This window comes from Eriocheir sinensis, chromosome 19 (assembly GCF_024679095.1).
Source record: "Eriocheir sinensis breed Jianghai 21 chromosome 19, ASM2467909v1, whole genome shotgun sequence".
Taxonomy (NCBI): Eukaryota; Metazoa; Arthropoda; class Malacostraca; order Decapoda; family Varunidae; genus Eriocheir; species Eriocheir sinensis.
The window spans coordinates 12,425,016-12,437,530 of record NC_066527.1 but is presented as its reverse complement, the minus strand read 5'-3'; the positions used below and the strand labels follow the sequence as shown (position 1 = coordinate 12,437,530).

General features: G+C 51.8%; 1 protein-coding gene across 3 annotated transcripts in view; it reads right to left on the bottom strand.

Annotated features, from left to right (window-relative positions):
* Positions 1-354: 354 nt before the first annotated feature.
* The window catches only part of LOC127000700 (GATOR complex protein Iml1-like), a 39,328-nt gene continuing 27,167 nt past the window's right edge, over positions 355-12,515 (bottom strand). For all 3 annotated transcript variants that reach the window (XM_050864702.1, XM_050864704.1, XM_050864703.1), the window contains exons 13-17: positions 12,290-12,399; positions 10,993-11,119; positions 9,686-9,964; positions 8,616-8,687; positions 355-1,739 (exon numbers count right to left, since the gene is read on the bottom strand). In XM_050864702.1, coding sequence (XP_050720659.1) covers positions 1,492-1,739; positions 8,616-8,687; positions 9,686-9,964; positions 10,993-11,119; positions 12,290-12,399 — 836 coding nt within the window. In that variant the 3' untranslated portion in view covers positions 355-1,491. The remainder of the gene's footprint in view (positions 1,740-8,615; positions 8,688-9,685; positions 9,965-10,992; positions 11,120-12,289; positions 12,400-12,515) is intronic.

The following is a 12,515-nucleotide window of genomic DNA, read 5'->3' as shown; positions in this document are numbered from 1 at the left end:
AGGGTGGGGGAGAGGGTGCAGGGAGAAGGAGGAGGGTAGGAGGGAGGAAAGGAGGATGGGGTAGGGAAGCCAGGGGTGGAGGTAGGTGGTTGATACACGTCACAAATACGTCACGCCTCACCTGTTCGAATGTTTAAGTGGCTCACACAGGTTTTGCCATCACAGTCAAGAGTAAACGCCGTAATTAACCGCATCTGGCTTTGCACAATAGCGTCAAAAATTAGTGGTGTGTGTGAAACAATCTGTGCCAAAGCCCCATGCTGATCAGAGTCTTTGTTTGAAAGATATTTGCAAAAAACGGTATGTCATAGGGTCTGATATGGATAGTAGGTCTTCCCTGTGTGTGTGTGTGTGTGTGTGTGTGTGTGCACGCATTTATCATGGTATATGAATCGCACTGAGCTGTCAGCCAGGAACAGCAGCACCTCCACACACTGAAGAGCTTATTCCACCCAACATTGCTAGTCAGAGAAAATGTTCTTTGTTCCAGGTTCCCGCACATCTGACACTTATCTCCCCCAAGACACTTATGCTTCGGTTCAAGCCTGATATTCGGACCTGTGGCCATGGTTACTCCTTTAAAGAGGCGGAGAGCAAGGGAATGATGAAAGCACCAAAATGACGTGTCTGGCAAAATGTTCTCAACGTTGTGTGCTTTCATTTATCTCTCAAAGTTTTGTGCTTTCATTTATCTATAATCGGCTAAGAGCCAGACAGTTTCCTTCATTTTAGTGTCAAAAGATGCAGTGATTCCAGGAAATGAGTTTCAGTTCCTACTTACATGCAAGCCGAGACTTGTTCGGCAACCCTTTTCCCAAAGTGCACAGTGCTTTGAAAACTTTGGTCCTGACAAGGCAATTTCCAGATGTGAATTTCCCAGTGAAGAAATACCATTGTTAACAATGACCCCACAGCTTTGTAGAACAGAAAATGGATGTTCCAGTAACAAGGAACACAGAAGACTTACTTGTGGCTGATTCAATGCCATCACCTATTGCGTACCATGAATACAGTGATCATGAAATACACATTTCACACCAAATAAATTGCTTTATCAAAAATGGTACTAAAATGTCATAATTATGTCCTGGATCTTTAAACACAGCATCACTCAAGCTATCAAATTAACATGAATGATTCACAGAGCACCTTGGGAGGAATACAAATTCTCTTGGGAGGCATTGCCCCTCAGCACCTTCCCAAGGTTACAATCCAGATCCTATTTTTCATCATTCTGCAGTTCCTAAGTTTTCTTTCTGAGCTGCTTGATTTTTTCTTTTGGGTCATCCTTTTCCCTAATCAGTTATGTACATCTGCAGAATTTTTGTCAGCGGTTGCAATCCAAGACAAATTTGTAAACACACAAGGTGAGTATGTGTCACCCAACAGATCAAGTAAAGAATCCCATCTTTCAGGCTGTGTGAGTCCAGGACAAAACATATGTGAAAGAATTATCAGACATGACCATCACTAAGAAAAACGAAAACAGAATTAGAGCCACACACCCCGTAGGACAACAAACAGCACACACTCGCACACACACATACACACACACGTACCTGTTGTGAGTCCAGCGGTCCACTCCTGCTCCCCCGTTGCCCCCCAGATCAGCGTTGCCGGGAACTTGGCCTTGCCCGTGGTGCCGCCAGTAACGGTACGCAGCCCCCCACCCAAGCTGCCACTCCCCACACCTCCTGAGACAGACGCCTTCTGTGGGGTTCCGATGCCTCGCATGGACACTGCAGGGGAGAAGAGAGGGGGGCTGGGTTAGGCTAGGTTAAGGTAGACTATGCTAAGTAAGGTTATCTTGAGTTAGTATAGGTTAGGTGGTTAGGTTAGGGCTAGGACATGTTAGAATAAGCCAGGTTAAGCTGGGATATGTTAGAATAAGCTAGGCTAAACTGGGTAAGGTTAGATTGTCAGATTAGGTTAGGTTAGCTAAGGATAGGGTAGGGTACACTGGTGAGGTTGGGTTGGGTTAAGGGATCTAATTCTTTTTTTTTAGCACTATCAACTATGCTACTGCTACTCTTCTTCTCCATCTTCCTTCTCTTCTAAAGATAGATTTAATTGGGGCCATCTTGTGTTGCCATATTTTTCCTTCAAACACTATTGGTTCTACTGCTCTTCTTCCTCCCATACAACTTCAACACTATCTTACAACAAAACTTTCTTCTACACAACCCTTTACCTCTTTACTCCTCCTCAAGACACCAGTCCTTAGTTTGAAGTCTCCCCAAACCCTGCTTGATCTTTTTTCTCCACTTCACCCAGTTCTTTCCTTTCTCCCCCACCCCTTCATCTAGCCTCACCCAGCTCTTTACTTTCCCCCATCCTTCCATGCCTCACTTAGCTCTTCCCCTTCTTCTGCCCTTCCTTGGCTCACCCAGCTCTTCCCCTTCCTCTGCCCTTCCTTGCCTCACTCAGCTCTTCCCCTTCCTCTGCCCTTCCTTGCCTCACTCAGCTCTTCCCCTTCCTCTGCCCTTCCTTGCCTCACTCAGCTCTTCCCCTTCCTCTGCCCTTCCTTGCCTCACTCAGCTCTTCCCCTTCCTCTGCCCTTCCTTGACTCACCCAGCTCTTCCCCTTCCTCTGCCCTTCCTTGCCTCACTCAGCTCTTCCCCTTCCTCTGCCCTTCCTTGCCTCACTCAGCTCTTCCCCTTCCTCTGCCCTTCCTTGGCTCACCCAGCTCTTCCCCTTCCTCTGCCCTTCCTTGGCTCACCCAGCTCTTCCCCTTCCTCTGCCCTTCCTTGGCTCACCCAGCTCTTCCCCTTCCTCTGCCCTTCCTTGCCTCACCCAGCTCTTCCCCTTCCTCTGCCCTTCCTTGCCTCACTCAGCTCTTCCCCTTCCTCTGCCCTTCCTTGCCTCACCCAGCTCTTCCCCTTCCTCCACCCTTCCTTGGCTCACCCAGCTCTTCCCCTTCCTCTGCCCTTCCTTGCCTCACTCAGCTCTTCCCCTTCCTCTGCCCTTCCTTGCCTCACTCAGCTCTTCCCCTTCCTCTGCCCTTCCTTGGCTCACCCAGCTCTTCCCCTTCCTCTGCCCTTCATTGACTCACCCAGCTCTTCCCCTTCCTCTGCCCTTCCTTGGCTCACCCAGCTCTTCCCCTTCCTCTGCCCTTCCTTGCCTCACCCAGCTCTTCCCCTTCCTCTGCCCTTCCTTGCCTCACCCAGCTCTTCCCCAACCACAGCCCATCCTAGGCTCACCCAGCACTTCCCCGACCTCTGCCCTTCCTTGGCACACCCAGCTCTTCCCCTTCCTCTGCCCTTCATTGGCTCACCCAGCTCTTCCCCTTCCTCTGCCCTCCCTTGCCTCACCCAGCTCTTCCCCTTCCTCTGCCCTTCATTGGCTCACCCAGCTCTTCCCCTTCCTCTGCCCTTCATTGGCTCACCCAGCTCTTCCCCTTCCTCTGCCCTCCCTTGCCTCACCCAGCTCTTCCCCTTCCTCTGCCCTTCATTGGCTCACCCAGCTCTTCCCCTTCCTCTGCCCTCCCTTGACTCACCCAGCTCTTCCCCTTCCTCTGCCCTCCCTTGCCTCACCCAGCTCTTCCCCTTCCTCTGCCCTTCCTTGACTCACCCAGCTCTTCCCCTTCCTCTGCCCTTCCTTGGCTCACCCAGCTCTTCCCCTTCCTCTGCCCTTCCTTGGCTCACCCAGCTCTTCCCCTTCCTCTGCCCTTCCTTGACTCACCCAGCTCTTCCCCTTCCTCTGCCCTTCCTTGCCTCACCCAGCTCTTCCCCTTCCTCTGCCCTTCATTGACTCACCCAGCTCTTCCCCTTCCTCTGCCCTTCATTGGCTCACCCAGCTCTTCCCCTTCCTCTGCCCTTCCTTGGCTCACCCAGCTCTTCCCCTTCCTCTGCCCTTCATTGGCTCACCCAGCTCTTCCCCTTCCTCTGCCCTTCATTGGCTCACCCAGCTCTTCCCCTTCCTCTGCCCTTCATTGGCTCACCCAGCTCTTCCCCTTCCTCTGCCCTTCCTTGGCTCACCCAGCTCTTCCCCTTCCTCTGCCCTTCATTGGCTCACCCAGCTCTTCCCCTTCAACTGCCCTTCCTTGGCTCACACAGATCTTCCCCTTCCTCTGCCCCTTCCTTGGCTCACCCAGCTCTTCCCCTTCCTCTGCCCTTCCTTGGCTCACCCAGCTCTTCCCCTTCCTCTGCCCTTCCTTGGCTCACCCAGCTCTTCCCCTTCCTCTGCCCTTCCTTGGCTCACCCAGCTCTTCCCCTTCCTCTGCCCTTCCTTGCCTCACTCAGCTCTTCCCCTTCCTCCACCCTTCCTTGGCCACCCAGCTCTTCCCCTTCCTCCACCCTTCCTTGGCTCACCCAGCTCTTCCCCTTCCTCTGCCCTTCCTTGGCTCACCCAGCTCTTCCCCTTCCTCTGCCCTTCCTTGCCTCACCCAGCTCTTCCCCTTCCTCTGCCCTTCCTTGGCTCACCCAGCTCTTCCCCTTCCTCTGCCCTCCCTTGGCTCACCAAGCTCTTCCCCTTCCTCTGCCCTTCATTGGCTCACCCAGCTCTTCCCCTTCCTCTGCCCTTCATTGACTCACCCTGCTCTTCCCCTGCCTCTGCCCTTCATTGGCTCACCCAGCTCTTCCCCTTCCTCTGCCCTTCCTTGGCTCACCCAGCTCTTCCCCTTCCTCTGCCCTCCCTTGACTCACCCAGCTCTTCCCCTTCCTCTGCCCTTCCTTGACTCACCCAGCTCTTCCCCTTCCTCTGCCCTTCCTTGGCTCACCCAGCTCTTCCCCTTCCTCTGCCCTTCCTTGGCTCACCCAGCTCTTCCCCTTCCTCTGCCCTTCCTTGACTCACCCAGCTCTTCCCCTTCCTCTGCCCTTCCTTGCCTCACCCAGCTCTTCCCCTTCCTCTGCCCTTCATTGACTCACCCAGCTCTTCCCTTCCTCTGCCCTTCATTGGCTCACCCAGCTCTTCCCCTTCCTCTGCCTTCCTTGGCTCACCCAGCTCTTCCCCTTCCTCTGCCTTCATTGGCTCACCCAGCTCTTCCCCTTCCTCTGGACTTCATTGTCTCACCCAGCTCTTCCCCTTCCTCTGCCCTTCATTGGCTCACCCAGCTCTTCCCCTTCCTCTGCCCTTCCTTGGCTCACCCAGCTCTTCCCCTTCCTCTGCCCTTCATTGGCTCACCCAGCTCTTCCCCTTCCTCTGCCCTTCCTTGGCTCACCCAGCTCTTCCCCTTCCTCTGCCCTTCATTGGCTCACCCAGCTCTTCCCCTTCCTCTGCCCTTCCTTGGCTCACCCAGCTCTTCCCCTTCCTCTGCCCTCCCTTGACTCACCCAGCTCTTCCCCTTCCTCTGCCCTTCATTGACTCACCCAGCTCTTCCCCTTCCTCTGCCCTCCCTTGACTCACCCAGCTCTTCCCCTTCCTCTGCCCTCCCTTGGCTCACCCAGCTCTTCCCCTTCCTCTGCCCGACCTTGACTCACCCAGCTCGTCCCTTCCTCTGCCCTTCATTGACTCACCCAGCTCTTCCCCTTCCTCTGCCCCTTCATTGACTCACCCAGCTCTTCCCTTCCTCTGCCTCCCTTGACTCACCTAGCTCTTCCCCTTCCTCTGCCCTTCATTGACTCACCCAGCTCTTCCCCTTCCTCTGCCCTCCCTTGACTCACCCAGCTCTTCCCCTTCCTCTGCCCTCCCTTGGCTCACCCAGCTCTTCCCCTTCCTCTGCCCTCCCTTGACTCACCCAGCTCTTCCCCTTCCTCTGCCGTTCTTTGACTCACCCAGCTCTTCCCCTTCCTCTGCCCTTCATTGACTCACCCAGCTCTTCCCCTTCCTCTGCCCTTCCTTGGCTCACCCAGCTCTTCCCCTTCCTCTGCCCTCCCTTGACTCACCCAGCTCTTCCCCTTCCTCTGCCCTTCCTTGGCTCACCCAGCTCTTCCCCTTCCTCTGCCCTTCCTTGGCTCACCCAGCTCTTCCCCTTCCTCTGCCCTTCCTTGGCTCACCCAGCTCTTCCCCTTCCTCCACCCTTCCTTGGCTCACCCAGCTCTTCCCTTCCTCTGCCCTCCCTTGACTCCACCCAGCTCTTCCCTTCCTCTGCCTTCCTTGGCTCACGCAGCTCTTCCCCGTCCTCTGCCCGACCTTGACTCACCCAGCTCTTCCCCTTCCTCTGCCCTTCCTTGGCTCACCCAGCTCTTCCCCTTCCTCTGCCCTTCATTGGCTCACCCAGCTCTTCCCCTTCCTCTGCCCTTCCTTGGCTCACCCAGCTCTTCCCCTTCCTCTGCCCTCCCTTGGCTCACCCAGCTCTTCCCCTTCCTCTGCCCTTCATTGACTCACCCAGCTCTTCCCCTTCCTCTGCCCTTCATTGACTCACCCAGCTCTTCCCCTTCCTCTGCCCTTCATTGACTCACCCAGCTCTTCCCCTTCCTCTGCCCTTCATTGTCTCACCCAGCTCTTCCCCTTCCTCTGCCCTTCATTGACTCACCCAGCTCTTCCCCTTCCTCTGCCCTCCCTTGACTCACCCAGCTCTTCCCCTTCCTCTGCCCTTCATTGACTCACCCAGCTCTTCCCCTTCCTCTGCCCTTTCATTGACTCACCCAGCTCTTCCCTTCCTCTGCCCTTTCATTGACTCACCCAGGTCTTCGCCTTCCTCTGCCCTTCATTGACTCACCCAGCTCTTCCCCTTCCTCTGCCCTTCATTGACTCACCCAGCTCTTCCCCTTCCTCTGCCCTTCATTGACTCACCCAGCTCTTCCCCTTCCTCTGCCCTTCATTGGCTCACCCAGCTCTTCCCCTTCCTTGGCTCACCCAGCTCTTCCCCTTCCTCTGCCCTACCTAGACTCACCCAGCTCTACCCCATCCTCTGCCCTTCATTGACTCACCCAGCTCTTCCCCTTCCTCTGCCCTTCCTTGACTCACCCAGCTCTTCCCCCTCTGCCCTTCATTGACTCACCAGCTCTTCCCCTTCCTCTGCCCTTCATTGACTCACCCAGCTCTTCCCCTTCCTCTGCCCTTCATTGACTCACCCAGCTCTTCCCCTTCCTCTGCCCTTCATTGGCTCACCCAGCTCTTCCCCTTCCTCTGCCCTTCCTTGGCTCACCCAGCTCTTCCTCTTCCTCTGCCCTCCCTTGACTCACCCAGCTCTTCCCCTTCCTCTGCCCTTCCTTGCCTCACCCAGCTCTTCCCCTTCCTCTGCCCTTCATTGACTCACCCAGCTCTTCCCCTTCCTCTGCCCTTCCTTGCCTCACCCAGCTCTTCCCCTTCCTCTGCCTTTGACTCACCCAGCTCTTCCCCTTCCTCTGCCCTTCCTTGACTCACCCAGCTCTTCCCCTTCCTCTGCCCTTCCTTGACTCACCCAGCTCTTCCCCTTCCTCTGCCCTTCCTTGGCTCACCCAGCTCTTCCCCTTCCTCTGCCCTTCCTTGCCTCACCCAGCTCTTCCCCTTCCTCTGCCCTCCCTTGACTCACCCAGCTCTTCCCCTTCCTCTGCCCTTCCTTGCCTCACCCAGCTCTTCCCCTTCCTCTGCCCTTCATTGACTCACCCAGCTCTTCCCCTTCCTCTGCCCTTCATTGACTCACCCAGCTCTTCCCCTTCCTCTGCCCTTCCTTGACTCACCCAGCTCTTCCCCTTCCTCTGCCCTTCATTGACTCACCCAGCTCTTCCCCTTCCTCTGCCCTTCATTGACTCACCCAGCTCTTCCCCTTCCTCTGCCCTTCATTGACTCACCCAGCTCTTCCCCTTCCTCTGCCCTTCATTGACTCACCCAGCTCTTCCCCTTCCTCTGCCCTCCCTTGACTCACCCAGCTCTTCCCCTTCCTCTGCCCTTCATTGACTCACCCAGCTCTTCCCCTTCCTCTGCCCTCCCTTGACTCACCCAGCTCTTCCCCTTCCTCTGCCCTCCCTTGGCTCACCCAGCTCTTCCCCTTCCTCTGCCCTCCCTTGACTCACCCAGCTCTTCCCCTTCCTCTGCCCTTCATTGACTCACCCAGCTCTTCCCCTTCCTCTGCCCTTCATTGACTCACCCAGCTCTTCCCCTTCCTCTGCCCTCCCTTGACTCACCCAGCTCTTCCCCTTCCTCTGCCCTTCATTGACTCACCCAGCTCTTCCCCTTCCTCTGCCCTCCCTTGACTCACCCAGCTCTTCCCCTTCCTCTGCCCTTCCTTGGCTCACCCAGCTCTTCCCCTTCCTCTGCCCTCCCTTGACTCACCCAGCTCTTCCCCTTCCTCTGCCCTTCATTGACTCACCCAGCTCTTCCCCTTCCTCTGCCCTTCATTGACTCACCCAGCTCTTCCCCTTCCTCTGCCCTTCATTGACTCACCCAGCACTGCACCGTCCTCTCCCCATCCGTGACTCACCCACCTCTGCCCCTTCCTCGGCCCTTCATTGACTCACCCAGCTCTTCCCTTCCTCTGCCCTTCCTTGACTCACCTAGCTCTTACCCTTCCTCTGCCCTTCATTGACTCACCCAGCTCTTCCCCTTCCTCTGCCCTTCATTGACTCACCCAGCTCTTCCCCTTCCTCTGCCCTTCATTGACTCACCCAGCTCTTCCCCTTCCTTGCCTCACTCAGCTCTTCCCCTTCCTCTGCCCTTCCTTGGCTCACCCAGCTCTTCCCCTTCCTCCACCCTTCCTTGGCCACCCAGCTCTTCCCCTTCCCCCACCCTTCCTGCCTCCCTGTGCCAATGCTTACTGTCAGCCGAGGTGAGGGAGCCGTTCTGTGAGGTGGTCCGGGGCCTGCTGTCACGCCTCACCCCGTTGATACCTGCAGGAGACTTACATTAATGTGCTTCGTGATTGCTTGTATTAACTGCTCTTTATCAACTAACAGTTATTTCTACACAGCAAGGAAAGGATTTTGTTTATACTTAGGTGCCTGTCATGTGTTTAAAGATGTCCTTAACTTGAAACGGCTGTATCTTACCAACTTATGTTCAAGAAGGTGAGCACTTTCTTTGTTGCTTAATATTATTTTCTGGTTCATTAATCTGAAGACACCCTAAATTTGACCTAAATATATTTCAAACAGTTATCATGTGTTAAATTGTGTTTACACAGGAAATTCATATATGCTTTCTTGGTTATGAGATTTTCTAAGAATGCAGTCTCATACTGTGTTAATCTTTGCTATTTGGCTGTAAGTTGCTGCCTGCTGTGTGTTTGAAGATACCCTGAACTTACCTAGCCAAAACCAGGTTTGAAAAAATAATGATCCTTTTATTTTAATCAGCTATATATGTGATTTTTCACTTTATTGATCACAATACTTTCCCTAGAAGTAAACAAGATAAAAAATGTAAATACACCTGCGTCCCACCACTGCAACAATTTGATAATTTCCAGTCACTGCCAAGTGGTCTAAGACTGCCCACATGCTGTGTTGAGTTTGTTTTTTTGTTGCTTGTCTTGTGTTTGTAGAGAATAGAGAGAATACCACAAGTTTCTAAGAGCCAATTTCACAGTCCAACAGTGTCTTTGTAATTGCCCAAACTAAACCATTAAAAACCTTATATACACTCCATAATGGTTAGGTTTTCAAGACAAGACCAGATTCACAAGACTTCCCATATGGCTACCTCAAATCTCTTAACTATGAACACAAGGAATTTTCAGTCTTTGGTATACTGGTTTGGAGGCTTGCTAACCCATCATGTTGAACTGTGAAACTGACCTCTCTTGACTCTGCTATGTTGCTGAGTGCTGAAGAAGTGGAAGAAGAAAACAATGGTCTAGTTTAACCCACACCATGAGCTTCATACTCACTCTCCTGACTTTGCTGCGTTATCAGTTGCCTCGGCCGAAGACCAGTCACCTCCGACCCATTGAACGCCCTCTGCTCTGGGGTGCCGGGTATGACATCCAGTCCATTCTTGGTGGGTGTGGAAGAGATGTGGTGGTGGTAGTGGTGGTGATGGTGGTGGTGATGGTGGTGAGGGGTGGAGGACAGGTCCCCCTCTGGTGTTGGCAGTGGTGATGGCTGTTCTCTTACCCTGCTGGTGTTGACTTGGTAGTGGTGCTGCTGGATCAGTACGCCGGTCTGGTCTGGTGGTGATGAAATGTGGTGGTTAATAAGGTGGTGTATGTTTAGAGAGTGGTGCAGATATAATTAATAGTGGTTCTTTGTCCAATTTTTTAATCTCTTTCTGTGTCTGTCTCTATCACCCTTTCCTGCCTGTGTTTGTTTGGCCTTGCTCTCTCCCTCTCTCTCAGTTCTAAGGCTTTCCACCAGATGCAAGAGGTGGTGGTACAGGCATGAAATATCCATGACTTAAAGTTTAACCCTTTCATTGCTAAACGCTCACTGTGAGCTCCACCCGCACTCAAATCTCCCGTGTATGAGAGTGTTCCAACACAATTCTCACAATACAGGATTGCCAATTGAGTGGGTTCTTCACTAAATTTGGTGGAAAATCATATCAGCCCAGCGCGGCAAATCTACGGACGAGTAACTGGTGGATGTTCTTGCCCAATATAGCGGCATTTTTGCATAGCACACCTGACTGATTCTTTGACCAAATAGTTGTAAATATTGGAGTTGGCAATACTCCCTTGCCAGAATCTGAAGGAGAGATGTCCGCAGTTCTCTCAATATGACTGATCATCACGCACGCACCGATGTAAGTGTTAACATTCAACACTCCCTGAACGTGCATGTATGTTCACAGGAGAGGCATACATAACCGACTCCTATAAATCTGGACCTCCTCTTTCCAATGGTGTTTTTGGTTTTTAGCTGTGATGAATAGTTTCTGAGATACAGAGGTTAAAAGAGACCCCCCATTGGGCTGCCTGACTGCGCCTGAGGGGATAGTCGCGTCCCGTCCCGTGCGCAAGGAAAGGGTTAAGTTAGATACAAGTCAATATGGGGCAAGTCAACACAATATTAACACTTGATCAAATCCTACAACTAAGTAAAAACAACTAGTAGGTACACACACACACACAAATACACACACACACAAATACACAGTCACACAAACACACACACACGTGAACACACACACACACACGCGAACACACACACACACAAACGCACACACACGTGAACACACACACACACACACACACACCTTTGGGAAAGATGTGTATCCACCTCCTTCGGTTTGAGGTCAGCTTGATGGTCACATGTGAGGGGTCAAAGGGGTTGATGAGTGACCTCCCTGGCCGATGGGTGCTCACGGGCTTGTTCTTGGTCAGCTGAGGTCAAAAGAAAGGCATCACAAGGTACACTGAATATTTTGTGTGAATGGACTTTTTTTTTTTTTTTTCTTCTCAGGCTTTTGTCATTTGAACCCAAGAGAAGGGTATTATGAGATGAACATAATACTTCACTGGTGTTTTCATGGTGTGGCAGTTAGCGTGCCTAGCTACGAATCTGTGGGTCTGGGTTTGAATGCCAGCCCTAGAAGTTAAGCATGCAGCCCACCCACCTCTCAATAATTCTTTTGGGGCTAAACGATAAATGAGCACCTGGGGAAACCTGGGAGGGTAAACCGTGGTAGCCCGGTTGTTGCACTTTCCCTGTGTCCCGGGTAATGTGTTCTCACCCACCACAGGCTCAAGGGACAATCAGATGGCTATGAACACAAGAGGTTGCATGTAGCTATGGTGAATGCTCCCAACTTTGATTTTAATTATCTGTGTGAGTGAGTTTTATTTTTCTTCTTTTCTTTTTTAAGTTTGTCTCGTTTAATCTTGTCTCGGAGGGAGTATTATTATTTTTTTCTTTTATTTTTTTGCCAGCTTGATATTTTGCCCGTTTCTTGTCAGTCGAGGTCAAGAGAAAGAGACTCTGAGGTTTATCTAATATTTTTTGTCTGAGTGGATGTCATTAATTTTTTCTCTTAGCCTTTGTCAATTGAGGTCATGAAGGCTATGCATCTAAAAGTGCAATTAAAATTCTGTCAGTGGATAGCATTAATTTTCTCTATTTGTTTAGGTTTTCAACAGTTGAGATAAGAAGGAAGTTATCAAGAAGTGTATTTTTTTTTCCGAGTGGAGGGCATTTTTTTAATTTGTCAGCTAAGATCAAGAGAAAGTTGTCATGAGGTGCCCTGAACATTTTTGTCACTGAGTGGATGGTTTCCTTCTTTTTCTTGGGTTTGTGTTATCTGAGGCCAAGAAAAAGTTATCACGAGCTGTTCAATATACTGTGTCAGAGTAGATAGCTGAATTTTTAACTATTTCTTTGTTTTTATCAGCCGAGGGCAAGAAAGTTATGAGAAGGGTTTTTATTGATTCAAACAGCACAAGCTCATGTACCCCTGAATTCTTAGGAGCCTGCTGTAGTCTTTTCCACGCTATGAGTACGAACTGGAGAGGTGTGGGCAAACAGGCAAACACAATGGCTCCGCTCAGCACCCTCACCTGTGTCCTCTCGCAGGGGGAGGCGCCATTAGAGGAGCCCACCTTGATGGAGTGTGACGGGGACGTCTCCTCCCCCTCATACAGAGCCTGTGTGCGTGGACGCTGTACTCCTGTGGGTGACAGAAAGGTTGTATGAGAAAATGCCTATTGCCTGCTGCTTCTATAATAAAAAATGAAATGCCAAAAGAAAATGAATATCAAATTTAGATTTAGAGGTCTGTTGAGA